General features: G+C 39.2%; 1 protein-coding gene across 4 annotated transcripts in view; it reads left to right on the top strand.

Moving 5' to 3' along the window:
• DENND5A (DENN domain containing 5A) overlaps positions 1-26,912 on the top strand; it is a gene marked incomplete at its 5' end in the record, with an annotated part of 66,297 nt that overhangs the window by 14,498 nt on the left and 24,887 nt on the right. For 3 of the 4 annotated variants that reach the window (XM_084263562.1, XM_084263561.1, XM_084263560.1), the window contains 6 exons: positions 4,798-4,869; positions 5,458-5,567; positions 6,139-6,799; positions 13,673-13,860; positions 23,606-23,923; positions 26,252-26,467. In XM_084263562.1, the coding sequence (XP_084119688.1) occupies positions 4,798-4,869; positions 5,458-5,567; positions 6,139-6,799; positions 13,673-13,860; positions 23,606-23,923; positions 26,252-26,467 (1,565 nt within the window). The remainder of the gene's footprint in view (positions 1-4,797; positions 4,870-5,457; positions 5,568-6,138; positions 6,800-13,672; positions 13,861-23,605; positions 23,924-26,251; positions 26,468-26,912) is intronic. The other variant, XM_084263563.1, reaches the window with a different exon arrangement.

The following is a 26,912-nucleotide window of genomic DNA, read 5'->3' as shown; positions in this document are numbered from 1 at the left end:
TGGGTAAATCAGGAAATCACTAAAATTAGACCTTTGGAATTCAATCTCTTTATTCCCCCTTAAGGCTGGGGAAAGCTTGGTAGATAGCATTTTTCAGGTTACTGAATTGAAGAGTGTTTTAGTTCACTTTAGTTTCTGTAACTTTTTTTTTTCTTCTGTGTAATCCCATAGAAAAGTGGTATCCATGGGTATGGACGGTTTCATGCAGATGCTTCCAATTGTCCTCAGGTTGGAAACTCCATGTAGTATCTCTGAGTTTAATTCCTAATTCTCTTCAGACCCAAAACACACTGTCTTCTGCTCACAGCAGAAGAAAAGTAATACAGGTAAGAGCAGGAGGGAGCATGAAAATGAGACTCAGGTTTTTTTTCTGCCTGTGCTACAAATCTACATGGTGACACAGCTTATGTTCAATATTAGGTGACTTAGTAAGATACCACTCAGTAAACTGAGGTGTCGTTAGTTCAAACATAGGATACTTGGAGTGTATGCATTGGTTGTTCTAATATGCTTGCAATTCAGAAGTCCAAGTTGCAGACACCTAGGCCAGCATCATTTTAAGGTGGTATAAGTAACTTCAGAACTGAAAGTATGTCAAGCTTGATGGTTCCATATGGTGCAGGTTGTATTAGGTGGCTGTTCGAGGAGTGGTGTGATCTTCAATGTGGCTGTGAAAAAGGGCTGGTTTTAACTATATGTTCCAGTTAAATGTAATGTGTTTCTACTCTTTGTTCATCTTTACCAGGTTTGTAGTTTCCTTTATGCATGCAATGCAGTCCACTGAGTTCAGTTGGAGATGTTGAATGGAGATGTTGGAGGGAGGGGTTGGAGAATTACCTGCCTCTCATGTGAGGTTTCATCTGGTTGGTGCCAAGTGTCCCTCATTCAGCAAGATTGCTGTGAAGTGCACTGCCAGACACATGTAGGCCATTAAAGCTCTATTCTAGTCCCATGTTTTCTTCAGTAAACCAATTTAAGATCCTCTGTGGTTTACTCTTCATACTCCTGTGTTTACTCTTGTGCTTCCCTCCTGTTTTGGGGGATCACTATGAATTAACTGAGCTGTTTATGAGGACATGGGCTAAAACAGATTAATGAGACATTAATCTCTGGTAGTTCTTTCTACATTCTCCATTTATTTATTTTTAAATCTAAATTGTTTCACTGATTCTATTTTGAGTGGGATGCCACTGATAGCATTTTTCCTAATTCAAAGAAATTTGGAGATTTTCTGCTTTATTGTCATTCTTCATCTGGGTGCAGCACCAGGTCTTGCTCTGAATTGGTGTGTGTTTGTACCGTACCTAGTAAACAGATGTTTCTTTATGTTTTTATGATACTATTTATGTTGCAAAAAAAAAAAAATGGGATTCTTACTGTTTTGAAGGTTTGATGTTGTGAAGCATGTTGGCCTGAAATTTCATGAAGTTTTCCTATTGTTTTTTTCGGGGGAATTGTCTTTTTTTTCCTGGAATTCTGTATGTTTATGGAATTTGTGTGCTGTAATACAGTGCCTGACAAACAATCTTGTAGCTATTTCATTACTGTTTCTGCTTCAAATCCAAGTTAGTTGCAAATTTGTAGTCTGTGGGTTGCTTTGCATCTTGATTATTGTAAAGCTTTTCCTGTGCTGTGACAAACAGCTGAGTGGTAATGTGTATATGAGGATCATCAAACATGTTTGAAAGGCCTCCTTAGTCTTCAGCAGGCAATACCGTGTTCCACTGGGGGCGTGGGGGAGGAAATCTCTTACACAGAACTTGCCAAAAGAAATAAATTATTTACAGAGAAATCATGTTTGAAGACCTCTGTTTTGTAGCTTGGATCAAGACTTTCTACCAGTCCCTTCTGCTAAAGGAGAGGAACCTTATGAAAAGCATGATTTGATGATAGCAGTACTTTGACAGTTGTGTGGGAACGTCTACTCACTTTGAAACTTGTGGCATACATCATATTTTTATCAGCTTATCTTCCTTTACATCTTAATTTTCTCAGTTCTAGAATAAAACTTTGCCCATTTTTGCTGATGGGTTTGTCTCCTGCATTTGTTAAACCTGTTCCTGTGTTCAGCGTTTTTAACAAAACCATTTCAGCTAGTACTGAATTAATCAGATGTCTTAATTCACTCAGAGGCAGATCTTAAAACCACAAGTTATTTTTGCCTGCTGGAGATGTGCTGCAATTGGTATTTGCTGGGGCCAGGTGCTCATGTTTGAGGCTTCTAACTGATCATAAATTAAGAAATTTAGGGTTAATTGCTTTTTGACTCTGGATGTAAGCAGTTACTGTTTGTGGATTTTTGTTTTGCTGTCTGTTGAGGCTACACAGACAGTTATTAGCAGCTTGGAGGGAGAAGTGAAGGGGGAGCTTAGGCAATGAACTTGTGGATTGTCAGGTTCTCATTAGTTGTAATGGCAAGAAAACAGGTGCATAAGATCACCTTTGTGTTCTTGGTTGAACTTTCCAGATGTTGTACATGAGCTCACTTGAGATTCCCTGCACTGTCAGCATCTTTGGAAGACAGCATTGCCCAGTCCAGAGGCCCAATGGTTTGCTGCATTACCAGCATGAAGGCTCTTACTAAAAGAGATAGCTAAAGAGGGAAGACCCCTGCCTTGAAAGAGACAATGAGCACCACGCTTGTGCAGAAGTCAACATAACATACATGATAGAAGAGCTGTATGGCTCTAGGGAAGAAGTGTGACATGGAGGCACTCTGGCAAGAGCAGTGTCTGTGCAACAGCTGAAATGTGTGATGAATTACAGGAAGGTCTGTAAGTTTTGCCTTTTGTTTCTGTCGAAGGACTCGGCAGGTTTCCAGAAATCAGTTTCAGTACTGTCATTAAATTATAGACAAGTTTCAGGTCTAAAATAATTAAGTGTGTGTTGGAGAGCATATGTTTTGGGAGGAGATGGGGCAAGGCTTCTTAAAATATATAAACATCCATTTGGTGTTGTGTTTGGGGTTTTTTGTTTGATTTTTTTGGGGGTGGTGTTTTGCTTTGTTTTTAATCAGAAAGGATGAGCAGCATCATGTACTCTGCAGTATTAATCATCCTAATGAGAAGGTCTTCAAGTCACAGATTTTATTCATATTTCCAAAATATGCATGACCTGTCATATAGGTGAACCCAGTGATTGTGATGCATGGTTTCCAAGTTCAGGAGAAAACTTGGCCTTCAGAAATTTTCTCCCTTGTATGTATGTGGAATAGAAGAGCTCCAAGGACAAAACAGCTTAGTACATGCCTGAGGTTTTTCCTCAATTATCTTGAGATTACATCATCTGCAGAGATGTAAATATAGAAAATAGTAGGTGTGTTAAATCTCCTGACTTGTTTTTAAACCTCTTTTACTGTTTGTGTCAGTAAATAGAGATTTGGTATTATATCCACTTTCTCTTTCTAGGACATTTTAAGTTTCTTTAAATGCTTATTCTCATCTTTTAAGACGGGTTTTAATTCTTGAGGAGGTGCTGTTACATTTTCTGTTGCTGACTGAGCTCTTTCTCAGGATGGTTGTGTTTCAGCGAAGTTGAAATTTTTTTTTCTCTGAAAAATTATTTTATTGAACAAAGTAATGAATAATGTAGCGGGGGGGGGGGGTATGGAAACCAGCTAAACTTTTGATTTTTCAGACAAACAGGAGAAACAATCCCTCCTTTAATTTCAATGATAAAATCCAAAAGATTAGCAAAATAGATTGGGGGATATTTTGGGTATTGTGAGACCTGTCCTAGGTCCTGATTCAGGGTAAATTCCCTGTTTTGAGGTAATATTTAAGGCTTATTTTAAACAAAATCCAGAGTGACATGTCTTCTCAACTGTCAAGGGATTTCAGCATTCCATGGAAACAGTTTGGTTGGGTGCATTGTGTTTGTTAGGTTCTTTGTTTGGTATAGGCAGTATTATAACCATGTCTGTGTACAGCTACTTTTGGAAGTAAATGCATGAAATAAAGCTTCTAAGTTGGCTTAGAACTTGAACTTTGCTACTGTAAAAGTACAGAACAAATCCAATCAATTAGGAAACCAATTTCTTTTGCCATGTAATTGCTACATGTAAGAAAGCAAGCGAGGAGTTGTAGTGTGTTTTCTCTTTTGCAGGTGTTGCTGAAATAGTTCCATTTATTTAAAGCATATGATTTCATGCGATTGTGCCTGATTGTTAGTGCAGCTGTTGACAGCTGCATGCTCATTTAGCTAATTGCATTCTAGTAACATAGCTGAGCTTATTTTAAGATACGCAGTTGTGTGCTTTTTTTTTTTAAAAGCAACTCCATGCTTTCTGTGTTCACTGCAGAAAGTTCTGTGCTGTCAAAATGAACAGGCATCGGTCTAGAGGAAATTTGAGATCTTAAAAATAAGATTGTATCAGCCAGTCTAGTATGGATAGATAGTATCTGTGAAAAGTTGGACTGTGCCGTGTAGGTTTATGCCATATAGTTCTGAAGGGCATGAAATGGTCATGTTTTTGGGGTTTGTTTCATCATCTGTTCTTTGGGAGTATTTTATGGTTTGACATGTAAAACTTTAACAAAAAAATTCCTATTGCTGCATCAGCATTCAGATTGTGGTTTTGTGTTGATGAGTTTTTGTTACATACCGATCATCTTTGAGTAATATGTACCTGAAATAAGAAACTTGCATCAAGTTGGATACATGTAAAAATCATACCAGGAGAGCTGACTTTCTACTATGCATGCTAATTCTGTATAGAATACTTGTATGTGTTAGCTACGTAATTACAGTCGACAGTATAAAATTTATAATACAGTGTTGTTTTTATTTGTTATATAGCTTTATGCCAGTATATACAGGCCTCTAAAACCCGAGATGGTGTCAGCTGTTTCATTTCAAGTGCAACAGAAGGTAAAGGAAAAAGTGTGGGGAAAAAAAAGCAGAACTCTTTGTTCATCTGATACCTTGTCTTCATGGGCATTTATGTATTCTTGGTCTTTTAACCTTCTAGACTCTCTCTTCACAGCTAACTTCTTGCACTAGATGGTGGATACCCTTTCTCCTAAGTCTTGAGGAAGAAACTAAGTGGTGCAACTTCTGTGCCTATCTTAAACTTGCATCATCTTTGCATCTTGTCTATTTGTGCTTTTCTTCCATAACAAAATTCCAGCAAAGCTGAAGCTTTATCTGTGCTTTAACAAGAATCTGAAATATCTGAAGAGCAGCTTAGAGAATTGCTGTTGTGACCACAATCTCAAGATAGTCACACTTAAGGAAAAGCACAGATACTTAATGACATAAAAATGTTACAATGCTAATCCTTGCTAATATCTGCAGTCTGATTATATGCTAACCAACTGTCTTGCATTTTCTGTCTCAACTAAAAGGAGTGTTTGCTTAATTCGCTTATCCTTGCATCTGCCTGCAGATGTCCTGCTTTTTGGCCTTGTTTGAGCTTGAGAATGAAATACTCACTTCTGTGTCTTTCTTCACCTCCAGGGGAAAACTTTGAACAGACCCCATTAAGACGCACATTTAAATCCAAAGTTCTTGCTCGCTATCCTGAGAATGTTGAATGGAACCCTTTTGACCAGGATGCAGTGGGAATGGTCAGTATTGCTTAATGACTTCTGGCTTTAAGATAAAAACCTACCTTAACAACTGAAGGCATTCATCTGTGCTTTGTTTGACAAAAAAAAATAAATATGTGAAGTCTAGTATAGATTGGAAAGAATAATTTCTGTAAATTGTGCAGGCTTAAAAGGCCTTTTCACTTAATTGGAATATTTTTTAAAGTTAAAACTTTTAAGTAATAAGTCTCCAGGAGAGACTGTGGTTTCTTAATTAAGGTATAGTACATTTCTCTGCCAGATTTCTGGTCTTGGTGACCAAAATACTTTCCTTTATCTGAGTTTGAACTCGGTTATTTTATTCCTGTTGAAGTTGGTAAAATGGTTATGAGTTTCAGTAGGCACCTCATGTAGCCCTTTCAATATGTTCTTTTAGGTCTTCTCATTTAGATGCTTATTGTTGTATTGTATAGAGATGTAACACTTAACAAATTTAAGGTTAAAAGTGATGGATGGCAGTCTGTGGGTTCTAAATCCTATTTTGATCAGGGGGAGGAAAAAAAGTGTGTTTTAATTGATATTATCTCCTCTTCTCTCTTCTTTTTTGTAGCTGTGTATGCCTAAAGGGCTTGCTTTCAAGACACAAGCAGATTCCAGAGAACCTCAGTTCCACTCTTTTATTATTACTCGTGAAGATGGCTCACGGACATTTGGATTTTCTCTCACGTTTTTTGAGGAAGTTACTAGCAAACAGATCTGCAGTGCAATGCAGACACTGTATCATATGCACAATGCTGAATATGACATTCTTCATACTCCACCCACAAATGACAAAGATAGCTGCAGCAGCACTGGAGACTGCAATGGCACTTCTGTTTCAAAGCTACAGCGTTTTAACTCCTATGACATCAGCAGAGACACCCTCTATGTCTCAAAGTGCATTTGTCTGATTACTCCAATGTCTTTTATGAAAGCTTGTAAAAAAGTACTAGAACAACTTCACCAAGCAGTGACTTCACCTCAGCCACCACCTCTACCTTTAGAAAGCTACATCTACAATATACTCTATGAGGTTCCTCTTCCTCCAGCAGGAAGGTCATTAAAATTTTCCGGTGTTTATGGACCAATTATTTGCCAGAGGCCAAGCACCAGTGAACTACCATTATTTGATTTTCCAGTTAAAGAAGTTTTTGAATTGCTTGGAGTAGAAAATGTGGTTCAACTCTTTACTTGTGCCCTCTTGGAGTTTCAGATACTGCTTTATTCACAGCGTGAGTACTTGGGTTTTGTTTTCTTCTCTTGCAGTTGTACTGTCTCAAGGTCTTTTCATTTCTTGAATTTTAAAATACACACAACAGAATAGCTGCATTAAGGTGATGTTAGCATGCTAATGTGGTCAGGCTGATCTATGTGCAGGTTTTAGTGTAAAGGGAAGAACTGGAGTTGCGTTGGCTCCTGGTTTGAGATACCCAAAGTTAAAACTTTGGGCTTTCACATAATCCTTTGTATTCATGGACTGACTGTCCCCTTTATTGCTGTCCCTGGAGATGTGCTGTTGCATAGAGCAGTATGTGTTTTCCCATGTTACTCTCCAGCTCCTTAGCTGACTTCCCCCCCCATCTCTGCCAAGCTATCCATACATTTTGAGAAAATTATATATGGTTTTGAAGAAGAGTTAATGATGCAAACATAATTTTGTCTTTGAGTACTCAAAGTCACGTTTCAGTTGTTACCTTAAAATAGTGACCTGAAAACATTTTTGAGTGAATTTAAGCAGCAAATCTTTAAGGCCTTGAAACGGTTATTGCTGAGGTCATGTAGTTAAAGCTTGCTTTAAGAGAGGGTAGGCAGCAACTAACCTGAAATAGCATCTGCTTATCAATTAATAAGTAATGTGGTAGTGGTGTCCATTTTATGTGTTAAATTTGTGAATACTGAGCTTCCTACTCTGCATCCTGTTACTCTAACACAGAGTATGTGGACTCTTGCCAAAAGATAATTTCTTGACTTTTTGTCCTAAGGTGGCTAATATTAGTCCAGACCCACCCATCGGTAATGGTGTGGTTTGGAGTAGGCAGACCACATTTTGTGTACCATTACAGTAATGGTAAAGAAGCCACGAAGACCCCCAGAGAAATCCAGGGGTAGTCCGTGGTGTTACTGAAGTCTGGTTTTGATATTTTCTTCCATTGAGCTGTCACTGAAATATGTAGAATGGAAATGGTAACCAGTTATAAAATATAACCTGCAGTTGTTTGCAACATTCTTCAAGTATGAAATGCAGATGTTTGTGTGTTGAGATGTGTGCTTAGACTGGAGCCAAAGATGGATTTTGTGTGTATAGCCAAGGTGATTAAAAATGTATAACGGCAGCAGGGCGTTGTGTCACAATTGTTCCATTGTATAAACACAGGAAAAAATGACAATAATTCAGACGTGGTAAAAAGTCCTTATTGTACTCAATAGTGAGTATTCTCTTGGATTTAAAAAACAAATTGCTTTTCTTATTGTTCATAGAAAATCTAGAAAATTTTATATTTGACATTTAGGGAGTGTTTGTTTGTGTGGATATCTGTATCCTGTCAGTGGAAGATGAAAACATCAGTTCTTCCATCTGAAGAGGAATCCAGTCAAGCTGGCCACTGGTTGTGCTCAAGACCTCCTGTGGCAGAAATGTGTGTGCCTGGCTGGTTGGAAGCACAACAAGAAGAGCAATGCCTGTATCAGAAGAGTGTTCCCTAATGTCTTTTCAGGCCATTGTGTTACAAGTACTTTTTTCTCCTGGCCTGGAACTCAGCTCACTTCTGGGCTGTCTTCTGTATTCTGGATTCTCCTTCCAAGTCATATTAATAGGTTCATTTTCTTTTTCTTGTGTGCTTTCCAAGTGTCTGATCAGTGACTAATTAAAGAAGCTTAAAATAGCTCCGGAACACTTGTGTTTCTTGTTTACATGCACAGACGTATGGAATTTGGAGGGATTCATGCAGCTGAAGGTTTGTGGGCCTGGATCTTTATGACAATTTCTGTGCCCTGTTCCCCCCACCTTATTGCAAGTTCTGGCTGAGTTGGGCTGTGTTGTACCTTATGGAAATGTCTTGTCTGTCTCTATCAAGTTCTTACCTATTGTTTCCAGCTGAAAAGTCATCTTTTAGTAGAAAAAGAATTTGTCATTTGTTTGGTGACTTTTGACCTTCAGTTGGTGAACTAGCTGTGTCAGCATCTTCTCAGTAATACTTTATTGAAATACAGCCTCTCATAAGTATTTTCCGGGGGATCTAGTCTCTGACACTTTTTTTACCTGCGTTTTTTTTGTTAAAAAGCACCATTTGGTGCAGTTTGCTAATACTTGGAATACTTTCAGAGCTTCTAGTGAGTTAGTAACAGAAGTTACTGCATGCTGCTGGTGGTGCCAACAGCCAAGCTGAAGACCATCCTAACATGCTTCTGACACACATGTAATTTATTGTTTTATTACTTGAAATTGGTGTGTGAAGTATTTTGAAGTCCTAGAAAGTCAACTTTTTCTTCCTGCAATTTCTAGTTTTGCTCTTCTAACTGTAAGACTCTGTCTTCTACCTGAATTAGAAAAATGTTTTAGTAAAGAGATTGCTTGCTTCACTTAACAGGATGATATCAGTAGGAAAGTGACTGAGGTTCAGTTTTATTAAATCCCTTGGTGCTCAGACCTGTGCCAGTTGAGGCAGTTGGGATGATTCTAGGTCGGGTGATATTGCTATACTGGTTGGGTGGATTTAGATTTAGAACAGCCTGTGTCAGGGTCAGAGGGGTTGCATGTAACATTTGCTTTTTAAAAAAAAAACACAACAAACAAACCCAAAGCTCTTGGAGCACTTTGCTGTGAGATGTAATCATTTCTGGAACAAGTTCTTTAGCATCTCAATTTGCAGTTAGTCCTTGGAATAGGAGTAACTTCACTTGGCAGCGAATGTGTTTTTCTTCAAGATTCCTGTGACATGTTTCTGACTTTATGCTTCTGGAAATTCTTCTTTTGTCCCACCATGTTGGCACAGCTTGTGTGTTTTGAATCAGTGTAAGCCAATTGTAGGGAATTAATTCTTTGACTTAATTGTCCACTTGAGAGGGCATTTGGGAAAGCATTAGAGGAATACAGGTGCCTGGACAGCAAAGAATCTGAAGCTGCTCCTAGTGCTGAGGAGCTCTGGCAGAGACGGTGGTGCTGAAGGAGTCTTCAGTAGTGCCCTCACCAGGTTATTCTGCTGGAGCTGCTTTGCATTCCTACAATTTATGTTGCTCTTGTATCTGTGAAATAGACTTATTGCTTATCTCTGTAGAGCACCTAGAGCTCTTCTGAAAAGTGTGCACTGGGTTAAGACAGCTGTGAAATCTACTTGAAGGAGATTTTCTAAACAGCCAGAAACAATAAAAGGAGAAATAGAATGCAATGCTGCCACAGACTGTGATCCTGAAAGCTTTTACTTTCTGGGTATTTGCTGTCTGCTCCCATTTGTAAGTACAAACAAAGGTGGTTTTCTTCTTTGTTTTCCTTTTGAATCAGTTCTTCCTGTCTTACTAGAACTTGCTTAGAATTGTGTTCACCTTGGAAATTTAAAGCATTCATTTTATTTCTTTGCGGTTTTAGTCCTGTGTTGCCCAACTCTGATCTTTTTACTTAGGACATTTTCTTCTTAAGCCTGCAATGATTTAGGAAACTTGGAGCAAGTATCTTTAATCAACCTGTCACACAGAAGCAGACATGAATAGGAAGTACTTTGACCTACTGCTGCTAGTAACCACAGTTTTCTCTCACTGCAGGTACAGGTGTTTTGAAGTAAAAGGCACAATTAAAGAAATGTATGTTTTCTCTAAGGAGTTTGACATACTGCATACCTGTGCTCAGAAAAATTTGTTGAAAACCACTTCTTACACACCATGCTTTCTGCTATGAGCAGGCATGCCTAAAGGGAACTTCCCAGGTAATGCTTTAGTCTAGTGGCTCAACTGCACTGTGTGCTATGGAGCACTGCAGATAGAATTTTTTCCCCCTTCTGCTCCTCTTCAGGTTAAAGAGAAGGTTAATCCTGAGAAGTAGCCCATCTTTCTGGCTTATCCCTGTACTTTCTGAAAAATCTCCAAACTAATTGTCATAATGGTCCTCCACTGTGGGGGCAGCTTTCTGCCTTGTAGCAGCGATATGGGAGTTGCATGTGGAATGGAAATTACTTGACAGAGTCGACAGTATTTCATTGTGATTTGTGAAGAAAGACCATTAGAAGGAAAAAAAAATATTCCAGAATGTGATCAAGTCATGGTTTTAAATTTGGCAAATTCAAAGAATTTCTGTGAGCATTTGATAGACTTCTGTCTAGTAGAACAAGAGAATGGAGATATGGAAAGATGGTTCTTACAGCTGCCACCTTTTTCCATTCTGCTCCTCTATTTCCAGATCCAAAACCCCTCACTTTTTTATTTTCCTGGATTTACTTGCTTTTCATGGATCAACAAAAATACCTAGATATTCTAGACATAGGTAAATCCTAATGTAAATAACTTCATATATGTGCTTTAAGGGATAATGTATTTTACCTACAGTAACTGGTTAGAATAAAAAACCCAACCTTTTTCTGTGTTCCGAAGTGACCATGTTAAAAAGTAGCAGATCTTTTCCTAGCACAGTGATCAGTTAAGTACTTTCTAAACTAGTAGTGCACTAGAGGTATGTCGTTTTTTCCCTGTCCCTGCTCTTGTACAATATAAGGCAAAAATCTGTCGCCTGTACCAGAATAGGCACATCCTGCTTTCAAAACAAGAACAAGACCACCGCTGAAGCACTCCTTCCCTCTTAAATTTTTGTCGTCGTTATTTTTAACTCTTACCTAATGCTTTGGTACCAGGAGTATACTCCTTTCTTTTTTAAAAACAAAAAAAAGCCTCCATACCCTCTCAGGATGGGTATAACTCAAGCCAAAATAACCTAAATACTTTCTCGTGTTTGCAGCCGCCTTGCCTTTGTCCTTGCCTTTTGCCAGCAGCTGCTAAAGCCTGCAGAATGTAGTTGTTGTTACTTGCAGGCTGTGGCCCTGCAGCCAAGCAGTTAGGAATGGCTTAAGCCAGGTGAATGCCCAGGATCAGGGGGCTGCATTTGCACATAACTCGGTTGCAGGAGGAGCTGCTGAGTGGATAGAAATTCTGAATTATTGATGTTACTTTGTAATTAGTTTGAAAGGCTAATACTAAAGTTAGCTTAATGACACAGAGAGAAGGAGTTGTGTTTAAATTAGCCAGCAGGATTAGACAGGGGGTTTTGTGTGGAGGGAAAACACTGTTTCTATTCTGAGACTTGTTCTTTCAAATAAACAAACTGAATACCAACCAGCTGGAATGTTTGTATATCTGTGGCTACACTTAAAGTTCCTTTTAAAGCTGAAGAAAATAGGGTATGGAATGGATTCGTCTTCTTCCCAAAGCTTATCATTAATTCATCACTTCTTTGCAGTCAGGCTGTGATTAAAGCTGCAAACCAATAAGTAATTGGGTAGGCAGAAACCGGTGTCCAGGCAGAATAGGGGAGTGCTGCTGGTGATGTTCATTGATTGTTCCCTAATGTGTTCCAGTCCAAGCAAGCTTTTGGCAAAAAGTTTAAACTGTTTAAGCTGTTCTGGCTTGTTGTTATTGAAGGCTCCTTTAGTCACAGAAGATCTACTGCAAGGCAGTGACAAGTAGCTCTGTGCAGTAACATTTTCCACCAGTAAAGCTTGATCTAAAAAGAAAAATCAAAAGCCTAGATGGCAGAATTATGACTGTAGCAAAGCTTGGTGCTGAATTCCTCTTGGATTGTGGAATTCTTTGCAGACCCCAAACTCTGCAATCATGACGGCCAGGAACTGCATTTCTTCGCCCTCCGTCTTCTAATATATGAAGTCTGAGTGGCAGATGGCTAAAGAATAATTAAACCCATAACCTTAGAAAGTGAATTATTAAGCTTAAATTTTCTCCACAACGTTTGTTTTGAACTCATGTTCTTTTTTCAGTCTTCATTTGCGCTCTGCTACAAGTGTATGACAGCTCCAGAAGCCTCAGCACCTGAACCTGTGTATTCAAGTGTCTTTTCCAGTTGCCTTGTGTCTGTAACTTTGTGAACATGTCAGGAGACGTGCATACCTCAGCATGGGTGTAAAGAATACTGAACTTTGGGTGTTTTTTCCTTTCCCCCTATTTCCCTGGTCCCTTTCCTGTCTGGAATTGGATATTGTTGCAATATCATTATAGTTTGACTGAAGGTAGGAATTGTCTTAGTCTTGGGAACTTGTTTTATACTCTTTCCAGCCTGGCAGCTCCAGAGCTTTCTGAATGTGTCAGCAGCTGTATCAGAACACATGCTCTGAGTTCACCTGGTGTTGCTTTCTCCTTTATGATGCATAGATATCAAAAAAACATTAAAGGTTGTTCTCTACTACAAAAGAGGAGAGCAGGGTTGTGGCCCAATGTACTGCAGCATTGACTGCTCTAACCACCAGCTGCTGAATAAAAAGATCTTTTGGTAGTGGGTTGCACAGGTGTGGTTAGAACCGCTGTGAAGTTTTAGGAGGTGGGTTGTTTTTACATTGAACTGAGACTCCGGTCATACATTGCAAAGGATACACAAAGCTGATAGTTTTCATTTTCTATACAGTTATTTCAGTCGTGCTATTGGGTTGGCTACTACACAGCATGCTTTATAGACATTTAAACAGTCATTTTAGAAATGTTTATCTGAGAGATACCAGATGCTTTGGGCTTCATCCAAGGCTTCCACAGAAAGCTGTAAGCATAGAGAAGAATAATTTCCAATGTATGTCTTTCCCAATTACAATACTGCTTCCGTACTCAAACTGTTATTCCTGGTAACCCTAACATAGGTAGCAGAGGGTGACTTAATGGACACTAAGTCTCAGTTAGCTCATTTCCATATGACTTGTAGAATGACCTACTTTGCATCGAGCTCTCTTTGTTGTTTCAGCAAAATGTGCTTGGGTGTACAAGTCTGGGCTTTCATTAAGATGCTGCTCAGCTAGTACTGGGTTTTGTGGTTTCTGTTTTAAAGACAGCTCTCATTTCTTTAACTTAGATTTGTTTACTTAGAAATGTTTGTAAAAGAAATATTTTTTTTTCTTGATCTTTTTCAGATTATCAGAGACTGATGACTGTGGCAGAGACCATCACAGCATTAATGTTTCCATTTCAGTGGCAGCATGTGTATGTTCCTATCCTTCCAGCATCCCTCCTTCATTTTCTAGATGCTCCTGTCCCTTACCTCATGGGCTTGCACTCTAATGGGCTGGATGACAGGTCTAAGCTGGAACTTCCTCAAGAGGTGAGAGGAGCTCATCTTGATTGATTATATATCATATGTGACTGAGAAGAGTGAGAAGCGAGCCAAAATACTGGTGCTGACTAATGGCTCTTACTCTTTTTGGAGATGCTGGAGAGAATCTGGTGTAATAGATAAACAAATGCCTGCTTTGGAAACTGTGGTCAGGTAAAATTAACCTGTAATTTTACAGGTATCGATGCAGTGAGGTTACAGGAAAAACCTTACTGTGCTGCAGAGTTAATCCCTGTAGTGTGAGGAAATGCAAAAAAGTGCAGTGTGGACAAAAGGCTGTACAGATGCTACTGCGTGGTGCTGAGTGAGCAAAGCTCGACTGGCTTCAGCACTGTGCTTCGGCCGTGGGTTTCCCCACACTGTATTTGGAAGTTGGGGTTGGCTGACATGGACCCAGCCCTTCAGGTGTCTGCACCAAGACTATTTTAGATTTTCTTCTAGAATGCACACTTCAGTCTGCAGCGAAATGTTGGCATCTACTTGAGCAAAGTGGTGCTAACTGAGGTAGTATTTGGGAAGTCCTCCTGCATAGTGAGGTTCTGTTAACACCAGCCACTGCATAAAGGAGAAGCAAATGGTCTGTAAAAGTCTTGCAACTCATACATGGGGCTGAAACTACATTCAAACTGATTAGAGGTTAGTTTTATTTACTTTGTCCCACTGCTTGCTTCACAAATACTCTTTTTTTTTTTTTTTTTTTTTTTTTTTTTTTTTTAAGAGGTGTGCCAAGAAGGGGTTACGAGCTGGTAAGGTAAAGATTAGGGGACCAAGAGTGGTTGAGCACTAACTGAGGTTGCAAAGGAAATGTCTGCAGGAGCCAGTAACCATCCATGGGAAGTATGTCAGGTGGCTGCTGCCTGCCTGGCTTGTGAGGCAGTTCCATCAGCCATCAGAACGACTTCTCTTGTCGAGTGGTCTATTTGCTCTTGCATGTAGAAGATGCTGTGTTACAGTATGGTGTGGCTGGCTGTTGTCAGGAAGCAGGACACCTCTATCGGGTAGCCCTGTGGGAAGTGAGGGCTTGCAGAATTACTAGCTGCAGAACAACACAGCTCTGGACTCTGCTAGAGTCTGCTTATTCATGGGTGTACCTTTGCAGGGGAATGACTGGGTACAGCATGGAAATGCCCTACTTGTGTATGCATTGGTAGGAATCTCTCATCTGCCATTTTCATGGGTTGTCTGGTCTCTTCTGTTATGAATTACATTACTGGGAAGGCAGAAGAGCGGCAGGCAGAGGGTTTTGTGGTGGTGGGTTTTATTTTGGTTATCAAGCAGTGCTGCAACATAGCCTGACACAACAAAAACTTTAAAAAGCTGCGTAAAATTAAGACAAGATATTTTTGTGAACCTCCAGTCTGGTCACCATGCCAACATTGCTCTTTTTCTCAAATCCATATGCTGATAGTTTTCATCTGTTGTTCCTGGCAAGTTCAAAGGAAAATTTCCCTTCAAACTGTGGTTTTTTTTCTGTTAAAACCCAAGTCTTTAATATCTTGATTTCTTTCTTTTCTCCTTCTCATTTGTTTGCACTGGCATAACTAATAATAGAATAATGTATGTTCTTCCCATGAAAACAGTCTATTGCTTTGGTTTTCTACAGTTTTACGAAATTTTGGATGCACTGACAGGCCCAATTAATCTGGTTAGTATACTTTTTGGAGAGGATAGCTGGTGAAGTAATGTGTATCCACAGATGCATTTTAATATAGACCATGGATGTTTTCACTGTTATAACAAGCTTCTAAAAGACTGTCTTCATTTGGTAAACCATTTCCTCATTTTAAAATCTCTGTAATACTTCCAACTAGATAAACTTTTCAATTTTAAATAGATATTTCAGTTATGTTAAAGGTAAATGGCTTTGAAGAGTCTTATCAGCATACTTTGGAGGTTTCAAGTAAGGTAGTTGATCTATTTTTACATGCTAAAAATAAAATCAAAGTAATATTAAAAATAATTTGGCACCTCAATTTACATTTATTTTACAGATAGCCTTTCATGAAGGTGGAGGAGTAGATTTTTTGATAATACCTTACAGAGATCAGAATTATGGGGGTGGGGGCAAGGAGGAGAGGACACAGGACTGAGCTATCAGCAACAATGTGCCCAAGTGATGGAATTTGCTGCATGAATTAACTGGTTCTTCTGAAGATCAGGCTTTCTCGTTCTCATTCCAAGAGTGAGGTCGTAAAGCTCTGTACACGATGAGTATGACAGTCTGAGAAATCCCCTCCCTAGTCACTGCTAATTAAGGTTTCTCGTAAACTGTTGAAGTCCATAGCACTGCAGGATCAGAATGTAGCTGTGGCATAGAAACAGGCTTGAACATGTGCTGGAGACTTCAAAGATGAATATGAAGTTACCATATACCAACATGCTTATCCAAGAAACAAGTTAGACTGGGAAGAACTGGATCTCACTACTGTTGAGAATACTGTTGTAGACTGTTTACTTTAAAAAACAAAACAACACCACCCTCCAAAAAAACCCAAACCCTCCACAAATACCCCTGCTGTTACAACAAGAAGTAAATGTACCATTTTGAAATGTAAAACAGAATTTGTAGTGCATGCTGGTCTCGATAAGTGAAACTGCCTGTTGGTCAGTACTTCTGATTATTAATAATTTAATGTCGGCTTTAATATATTTAGAACTGCAGAATACAGATTCATCTCAAATCTTCTTTGATTTACGATACCCTTTACTTCAGAGCCTCTCTGGCTCTTGCACTTAATTCCTGATGTTCTTTGTCAGGTCCTATGCATAAAATGTGGTGGTGTACAACAGTAGCATAGGGCATGTGGATTCTATTGTTTGTACTTCAGTAAAGACAATAATAAAGTAACAAAAGGTATATTAATATTTAACGTTTGGAATGTATATGAACCCTTATGAAATTATCAGGGTTCTATGAGAAACTTAATATCCAAGTCCTGCCTCTAGGCTTCTGATTCCTAGTTACAGAAAGTATCAGGATATTCCTCGTTTATCGCAGGGGGCATTTAACGAGCTGTTCTAGGCTGGAATTCATTCTGAGTCTGCAACAGAATATTTTTTTTCTTTGTTTTAAAACTGCATGAACTGCATCTCTGTTGCTAATCTGTTTACATGAATATATGGGACAGCTGCTGTTGAAACAATACCTAATTTATACAAGGGCCAAAGAAGCGAGCTTTGACAGACAATGTAGTTAGTGCTTCTCAGTTGAAGGGCATTGTGGAGGAATATAAGATCCTATCTAGCGCAGCATGGATGCCTCAGAGTCACTGCAGACTTGATTGTGGTTTTGTAATGAAATTTAAAAAACACTAAGCTGTCATGCTCAAAGCATTTTAGGCTAATAAATGTGAAAATTCTCACTGGTTGAAGTGAGGCACACACATGCCATAAGGCTTGTTTTGTTTTGTTTGTGGTGGCAGTTTCCTGCACTTTTGTTACATCTGGTGCTTTGCTACAGGAGCATGCAAACCCAGGTCTATCCTAGAAGTCGACACTTTGATTAAAATCTTCATTTGTTGATGGCGATTAAAATCTTTAGCAAAATAACTGCATTAATACAAAGTTAAAGTTTAGGGTATTGCTTGGGTACTTGAGCAAACAGTGCCTGATGGAGAAGTCATTGAACTTCACCTATGACTTGAAGACCTGACTCTGTGGCCCAGTAAAACTGTGGAGAAGACTCAAGGCTGACCGTAGGGCTGAATTTCATGTACATGCCAGTGATGCAGTGCACTTAAAGCTAAGCTCGTTCTTATATGTATTGCCACTTTGCTGAGGGCTCCTTCTGTATGCATGAGCATCCTGTGGTTTCACTTCTAAGCAACCCAGAAGGGGGAGGGGGGGCAGGGATGGGAGAAGCAGTGCTAGGATAAGGTGCTGCAGAAATCAAAGGGGAAGGGAAGAACATGTAGCTGTTTCAGATGTTGCAGGCAAGTGTGGTTTGTTTATCAGTAAAATTAATCAAAAAAAGTGGTTAAACTAGCTTTCTTGCAGATCAGAAACCCAGCAAGTACTGAAGTAAGATTTTTTTGTATGTGTGTCTTTGAATTTCCTTTTAAAGAAACTTTTTCAGTGCTACAGCAGTATATTTTTAGCAAGCAAGTTAATCTGGGCCATCTCATGCTACTGTATTTGCATCTGCACCTCGCCACTCCGTAATGCAGGAGAATGGTGCAACTGTAAATTATTTTGAGTGAAAATAAGCAATGCTGAGTCTTTCAGCACTGATTAAATTGAAGAAAAGTATTTCAGTAAAAAAGTTTGGGGTTTATGGTACAACCCCAAAGGTCTTGGGCTTTTTCTTTTAGAAAACTTGAAAGATTTTAACAGCTGAAATCCAATTCTTTGCTAATATAACATAGATATATATTCTCACTATTTTTATTTCCACCATTAGAAAGAGGTTATTCAATGCTAAATTTTAACAAATTCAGTGGGATTTTATTTTTGTACGTTGTTTTAGAAGATAAGAAAAGATCTCTTGAAATGCCTTTTTTTCTTGATACCAACACATTTAGACTAGATCAAGATAATTATTTTGAAAGTAATCACTGCTTTGTATGCATTCTCAGGCTATTTGCTGGTGTGGTAAAGCCTTGATAATACTGCAGTTTTATTGGCAGCTGCAATTTTATGTTTTCATGTACTTCAGTGTTAAGCAGACACTTAGATTCATGGTTCTGAAAGGTGCAGCTGCAAGTTGTCCTGTCACAACTTCTGGCTTGGCCGGAAGAGCAGTAGTGCTGAGAATAAATGCAGAAGGTCACCGTTTGCTTACAGAAATGGCACGGGAGCATCACTTAGAGTTTAGGACCACTGTAAACACATTTTCCACAAGGCAAGCCATGTGTGTATACATCTGCATATCTGTATTTTCTGTGTGTTAAGCAAAATGGGTGTTTATTTACAAGGTTGGGATGTAAAGCAGAAAGGTGATGGATTCATTTTGGCTTTTTAATGCTGCATTCAAGCAGAAGCCTTAACTCGGAAGCATGTTTCAGTCTGACTGTCTAGGAGTGGGTGTAGGAGCCTGTGTGTAACCTATAGTTTCAGCACTTCTGCTGCTCAGAGAATGGTGATTGTGCTACCAGAACTGACTGCTTGGTATTGTTGTAGGCATCTATTTGCATACCCTGTAATTATGTATTAATGTTTAAAATAAGGCATATTTTCTCTTTAAGATGTCAGTGGATAGCTTACTACTCATTATTAATGAATATTAGTTCCTTTTAGACTTCCTTTTGACAGAACCGAGGTAATTTCCTTCTGTATTTTTTAACAGAGCTGAAAGGAAGGATATGGGCTTGATGCAGGCACTGCTACATATATGGGGGGTTGACCCTCATTGTCCTTGAAGTCAGACTACAGAATTGAAATTGTCCTCTGTCTTTAGAATTGATGAGTGCAGTCCAGGGCCCACTGAGCCAAAGGGGAGGTGTGGTGTTGACCTCAGAGGAACCACACATTGGTATCAGATAAGGGGATATTGACTTACTGGCACCCATATTTCTAAGGTCTGTAAGATTATTTTTTTTCCCCCAACCCAGACACCCAGTTATTTGTTACGGTAAAAGTTTGTGGGGAAAGTCATGTTTTTAAATTGGGATCATAGGATCATAGGGGTTGGAAGGGACCTTGAGAGATCATCGGGTCCAACCCCCCTGCCAAAGCTTTAATTTTATATGTGTAAAGTGATGATCAAGGTGTCCATAGAGGCTTATATACAGAGCTGTCGGCTAGTCACAGCTCGCTCAACTGCTGCCTCCAGAGACAAAATAACTAAAACTCTGTGATCACAGAACTGCTTTATTTTGCTATTTTGTACTTGCCTAGTTCCTTGCATGCAAAATGCTTTCAACAGCGGTGGATTAATAAAAAATAAGTGCCATTTAATTTATCTTGTTTTTTAAAATAGAATGAAGGCGGAACCCCTCTGTCCTGATTGGTATTCCTTTCTGTTGGATCTGTAGTGTAGCAGCATTGAGACTTAATGCTTTGGTGTCTGTTACTGGGGGCTTATTTACTTGGGATTTCATTTTTACAGAAGGTGGTGACTTAGTACCACTTGAAGGGCTTGTGAAGTGAGATGCCTTTGCCATTTCCATTCCCTGGGGAACACAGCCTTTTCAGAAGTGCTTATGTGGTTCTTTAGGATCACTTGAGTCTAAGTTCAAAGAGGCTAAAGCCATCTACAGAATCTCCTTTGCTTATGTTGCTCAAGGTAGTCCTCTAACTTCTGGGTTATTAATCAGGCACTGAGTAAGTATAGACTGTCCCCAGAAATACTTCTTGCACTCTTTACAGTATTGCTGCACACTGACTGTTTTGGTTTTTTGTTTAAACTCTTCCATATAGGGCAAATTCTGAGAAATATAATGGTAAGTGGCATGATAAACAATCAATGTTAGTGGCTTAGAGTGTTTAAACTATGTGTATTGCCCTTAAAGAGGAGCTCTCCAGAAAGGATATTTAACTGTTGGAAGAACTAGCCAGCAATTTTAGAAAACATTAAATTTGGCTTTTTCTTCATTGGCAAGGAGTTTACTTTCAGTGTGAAGAGTAGAATCTCTACATTGGTACCGTCAAGATTTAGTTAATTTTAGCCAAGCGGTTTGTAGGTACAGCCAAGCTTAACCATAGGGATGTCTTCCACAGAGTCTGTGTGAAGGTAAAATAATCCCAACAGAGGAGGAAAGTGGATTGGCACCACTGGAATAGAGTTTAAAAAGGAAGAAATGCAATTAAACTGCTTGCAGAATTTCTTGACGTTGTCTTGAATCTGTCTTGACATTTTTCAGACAGCTTGTGACAAATTACATGTGTTTTGTTCTTCCCTCAGCACCAACTGGCAGGCATTGTGCCCAGTTTCAAGACTTTAGCTGACTTTTTTAGGTAACTAGACTTCTGATCATGATGTGTATAGTCATTGAATATAGTGAGTTGGAAGTGACCCATAATGATCAACTCCTAGCTACACAGAGGGCTAGCAAAGTCAGAGCATGTGACTGAGTGCATCACCAGACACTTCTTGAACTCAGTGAAACTCAGTGCTGTGACCACTTCCCTGGGAAGTGTTCCTAAATCCAGGTTTTTACTTGAAACATGAGAGTTCTTGTGTACATAGTGTCCCTCTGTGCTGAATGTTTCTCTGAATGAGAAGCAGATGTGTTCTGTGGGCATCCCTCGTCTAGCACAGGAGCTGCCCTGCTAGGTGGGCACATGCACAACCTACAGTGTTAGGACAGTGTTGATGATGGGGAAATCTTAACAGTGATACCTGCCCTGTTTAAAAAATAAGAAGTTTTTCTGGAATGTACCAGGAGCTGCTTCAGAATCAAGGTCTTAGTTCTGTTTATTGACCTTGAATTCTTTTACAACATCTAATTCAATTTGTGATTTAATTTATAGTAAAGATCTATGAGCTCAAGAGCTACTGAATTGTTTTATATGCATTCCTTTGAGCATAAGAAATAAATATCAGCATTAAAATGCTACAACATCAAGGGGAAATGGAGAACTAGATATCTTCTACTTACCATTGGATCTATGGGTAATATCATAGCAAAGCATAAATTGGATTTTTTTCTTACGAAGTTCTGTGCAAATCTAGCAGAATATGTCCAGTGGAGTTCTAGTTTAAGATATTTGTGTTTTAAGGAGTATTGACATCCTAACTCTGCTTTGTGGAAATCCAAGAGAGCTAAATCTGTCAGAAGTATTAAATGTTTGTTTTCATACCAGTTTACTTAAATGAAGGGGTCTCATCAGACAGAGCTTATCCTACGTTACCTATGATCATTCCCACAGCAAAATCCTACAGAACTACTTTGCCCTTACTGATACTTCACTGCTTGTGCACATTGCTTTGATTTCTGGGGTCATCATTCATTCATTCAGTGTGAGGTTAATACACACCAATTGTTTCTTTCCTGTTAAATTATGAGAGTGCTTCCATCCGTCTGTGCTTATTGAACCATAGAAATAACTGAAGATCTGTTAGCTGTCATGACTTGATAAGTGTTTTTGCTGCAAAGCTGTGGTGGAACCTAAATTCAGGTGTGCCTCTTAGACAAAGGTAGCTTGCAGGTACCCCACATGCTGGGTGAAGGGATTTAGGTTTTTTTCTAGGGAAGGCTAAGTGACAGTCTGTGCTAATTCTTCAGTGAAGAAAAACCGAAGTGCTTCTACAGGAGAGCAATGCTTCTGTGTACTTAACTTTTGAAACAGATTTCACACATGAATGGGGTTCTTGCTGTGAAGTATGTAATGTTAGGAAACCATTTGTTACAGATTTTTGCAGTGCAGAAGCCAAAAGGGAAACCCCTCCATCACCAAATATAGGGTGAGGTAAATCCTTGAAAGAGGTGTAGCTTCTTTTGATGTTGCTGTGGAAGCCACATAGGTGGTTTTTCTTTCTCTTTTGTGTGTGTGTGGTTGTTTTGTTTTGGTTTTTACCCCTCCTTGGTCTTTTTTCATGGTAAATGAAATAGATATTGGAACAGGAAAACAGAATTGAAACTACTTAAATTCATTTGCTCCCCTTGGAAACAAACTTGTAAACTCGCTCAAGGAATTGCCTTGGTTCACAAGTTGGTTACAAAAAAGAGAAGATAACTTTATTGCAGCTTCTGCAGTATCAGCACAATTTTTAGACTGGAATTTGCTAACTCTCTTAGAGGAGTGGACCGGTAATCTGAGCAACAGGCGGTCACCCACCTGTACATGCACATCTGTGAGTTAGTGTTGCAAATGTGAGCATCAGCTACCACTGTGCTTTTGCAGCCCAGAATGCAAACCGCATCCTGGGCTGCATCAAAAGAAGTGTGGCCAGCAGATTGAGAGAGGTGATTCTGCCCCTCTACTCTGCTCTGGTGACACCTCACCTAGAATACTGTATCCAGCTTTGGAGCCCTCAACACAAGAAGGACATGGACCTGTTGGAGTGTGTCCAGAGGAGGGCCACAAAAATGATCAAAGGGCTGAAGCACCTCTTCTGTGAGTACAGGCTGAGAGAATTGGGGTTGTTCAGCTTAGAAAAGAGAAAGGTCTGGGGGTACCATATAGCAGCCTTCCAGTGCCTGAAAGGTGCCTATAAGAAAGCTGGAGAAGAACTGGTCATGAGAGCATGTAATAATGGGACAAGGGGTATTGGTTTTAAACTAGAGAAGGAGAGATTTAGGAATATTAGGATATTAGGAAAAAGTTCTTCAATCTGAGGGTGGTAGATCACTGGAACAGGTAGCCCAGAGAGGTAGTAGAAGCCCCATCCCTGGAGATATTCAAGGTCAGGCTTGATGGGGCTCTGAGTGACCTGATCTAGTGAAGATGTCCCTGCTTAGTGGAGGAAGATTGGACTAGATGATCTCTAAAGGTCCCTTCCAACCTTACACATTCTATGTTTCTATATCTTATAGTTAAAATCTAGCTGCATGTATATGTAATAATGTGCAAATCTGTACCTAATGGATGCTACAATCTCTTTTGTACTTAGTAAACAACTTTAGAGTCTTGTTTCTTAATTACCTCCTTGAAAGACCTGGAAATGCAGGCTTTGTGCTGCTTGCTTCAGTGCCAGTTTGGTTATCCTTGAGGCAAATGGGTGTTAGAAAATAGACAAACAATTGTTAATGTATTTGAATCTTTTAATAGCTACAAAACCTAAAGGTGAAGAAAACGTGACCCTTGTACTTAGTGATATTGTAATGGTATCCTGTTGTAAATTAAATCCCAGGCTAATCTGTGCTTTGTGGATGTAGACAACCATTTCATCGAGCTGCCAGAAGACTTACCCCAGTTCCCAAATAAACTTGAGTTCATTCAGGAAATTTCAGAGATACTGATGGCTTTTGGAATTCCACCCGAGGGAAACCTTCACTGCAGTGAAAGTGCCTCCAAGATGAAGAGCCTCAGAGCATGTGACCTGGTTTCTGATAAAAGAAATGGGAACATAGCAGGATCACCTTTGAATTCATATGAGCTGCTAAAGGAAAACGAGACTATTGCCAGACTCCAAGCACTTGTTAAAAGAACAGGTGTGAGTCTGGAGAAGGTAAGCTATGAAATCATCTGCACCCTCTCTTGACCTGCAGTAGCAGGTGGTCTGAATTCCTGGTCCGAAGACTCTGTTTGCTTGTTTTCACTGGAAAGAACTTTATGTTTGTAAACCTTGTAAACATTTGCAGAGACAAGGGCAAGCTTGGGGGAGAGAGGGAGTGGGATTTAACCTCACGATGTCTGGGGAAACCTTTGGCTATCCCCCAAGTCATTCATTGCAAGAATACTCCTTGCCATATTTATTTTTGGTTTTAAGATTTAGTCTAAATTTACACCACGTTCTTATGATTTATATGGCTAAAACTGACATCCAGTTAATCTTGAAATAGGAATGCAATCCTGGTTTGTATAAATATCATTCTTTCTCATTATGTGTAGAATACATAGAATATTTCCTGTATATGCTTGCCATAGGGGTATTGTGATGCATATTTCTGGTTAATGTAAAGTGCAGAAGTGTCCAATTCCCAGCAAGTGGATGTGTACAGTCTGGGATCTCCCTGGTTGGATTTTTTTTTTTTTGTCAACCAGAAGTAGGGAAAAAAATTTATTGACATTTTTTTGCAGAAAATGTATTACCTGAAAGACTACCATGGGTTTTTTGAGTCTTGGTGGAATTAAATGAAGATTTTTATGAGCAAAGGTGTTGTTCTTGCATGTTTAAGTTATCTTGACTAGTTCTCTGTTGCTCAATCTGATACCTGCCTGTGTGGCTGTAATTTGGGCTAGAGGTGGGGCCAAACAGTGATAGAAATTGTATGACCTACAGTAGGTTGGAGAGAAGAGCCACTGTTTGGGGAGGGGGATGCAGGGGGGATGACATGAAGTGTTTGGTTACTACAGATGATGCTCAAATCCTCTGTGTTCCTCAAGTTTGGTAGTGCATTTTTTTGTTTGGTTTTGGTTTTGCATTATTTTTCAGGGGAAAAACATTTGCTCTTTGGCTGAATGGATTGGGAAGTGATCACAGAATCACTAGGTTGGAAAAGACCTTTGAGATCAAGTCCAACCATACCCATCCTCTACTAAATGATATATATCCCTGAACACCTCATCTACATGTCTTTTTAAATACATCCTGGGTCAGTGACTCAACCACCTCCCTGGGCAGCCTGTTCCAATGCCCAATCCCTTTTGGTGAAGAATTTTTGCCTAATGTCTAATCTGAACCTGCCCTGGTGCAGCTTGAGGCCATTCCCCCTCATCTTACCCCATCTCATCTCTCTACAACCTCCTTTCAGGCAATTGTACGTGGTGATAAGGTCTCCCTTCAGCCTCCTCTTCTCCAGGGTAGACAACCCAAGTTCCTTCAGCTGCTCCTCATGAGGTTTGCTCTCCAGCCCCTTCACCAGCCTGGTTGCTGTTCTCTGTACAAGCTCGGGCTCTTTTTTTTTTTTTTTTTTTTAATATGTTTTTGAACATTTAGACCTTATCTACTCTGTGCTCTCTTCCATAGTAGTTAAAGTTCTAGTTTATTAGCATTTTTTGATGATGGGAGTGTATAGATTATAAGTTGTCAGAAATTAAAAAAAACTTTTAAAACCCTGCTTAATACCAGATACCCAATTACTGGATAATGTAATGATGCCAAGTGGTACTTATGGGATGAAGTATAGAAGAAATGACTGAATAGCAGAGCTCTCTGTAGCAGAGAGCATGGCTGTAGGATGCTATTTTTATCTGGTGTTGGATTGCTATAACCAGGGTACCTTAAGATGCATGGGACAGCTGCAGGAATTGCAGCATTGTGCAGATGTTGTCAGCTCTAGTACTGTGTCTAATTGTGTGTGGCAGTGGTAATAATTAATAAAGGCAGGTTAGCAAACTGTGTGTTTCTGCCTTCATTTGAAAGCTGGTATGTACTGAACTGTAGCACTACTAAACCTGGACTTGTATGGCAACAGACAGAATTATGTATTTTCTTAATGTGCAGGGGTAGTAACAGCCCCTAAAAAGCCTATGCAGGTGATTAAAGGGTTAAAAAAAAAAAGGTATATTAAGTACACGGAATATGTGGGCATGTATACGCTTGTTATCTATTTTTAATCTAATGTGTATCCAGTGTGACCAGTACAAAAGTTGGTTATGGTTTATTGTTGAAATTAGAACTTTTATAGACAAAGGATTTTTTCTTTTTTTTTTTTTTTTTTTTGTGTTGCTGGTTTATTACAGTGTTTGAAGCTGTAATTTTTCTTAAATTGGAATGTTGACTTGAGGAGTAGCAGCTGAATGGCAGGTTTAGGTCTTGTATACTTAGAATACCTGACAGCAACAGTTTTTAAAAAAATATTTATTTATTTTCTTTTTCCTCTTACTTTCTCAGCTGGAGGTGCGAGAGGAGACCAGTAGCAAAAAGGATCTTAAAATTCAGTGTGATGAAGAAGAATTCAAGATTTACCAGCTGAACATTCAAATCCGTGAAGTTTTTGCCAACCGCTTTACGCAGATGTTTGCAGATTATGAAGTATTTGTCATTCAGCCCAGTCAGGACAAGGAGTCTTGGTTTACAAACAGGGAGCAAATGCAAAACTTTGACAAAGTAAGTTGTAAAAAGAGGCTGTGTCAATGTCAAAACAGTATTCAAACCTAATACTCTTTTAAGAGTACTGTAGAAAAAGACAGCTTGCTGTAGAAAAAATAGCTTACAAAGCCTCACTTTATGGGTAACCTTTACGTTAAGGTTAAATATTACTAGTGAAAATGATGTGTGGATGTTTTGGGTGGTGGTTGTTTTTTTAACCGGAGGAGTTGCTGAACGTGTGAATGGATGAAGCCATTGGCCCCACACAATGCTTACATTAATGTGTGACAAATGTATCCCTAGCTTTTTTCTAGGGAAGCACAGGATCCAATTCTTAAAATTTTACTGCTGTCGTCTTTACTGAAAAATCTTTGTCAGCAGGATAGTTTATGTGGGTGAAGATTATGTTGCTGCACTGCCTGCTAAAATGCTAGTCTGATTCCCATCAAATGGAAAGAAAAGA

The sequence above is a fragment of the Gallinula chloropus genome (genome assembly GCF_964237585.1).
Source record: "Gallinula chloropus genome assembly, chromosome: 4".
NCBI classification, from domain to species: domain Eukaryota; kingdom Metazoa; phylum Chordata; class Aves; order Gruiformes; family Rallidae; genus Gallinula; species Gallinula chloropus.
This window is presented reverse-complemented; position numbering and strand designations above follow the sequence as displayed.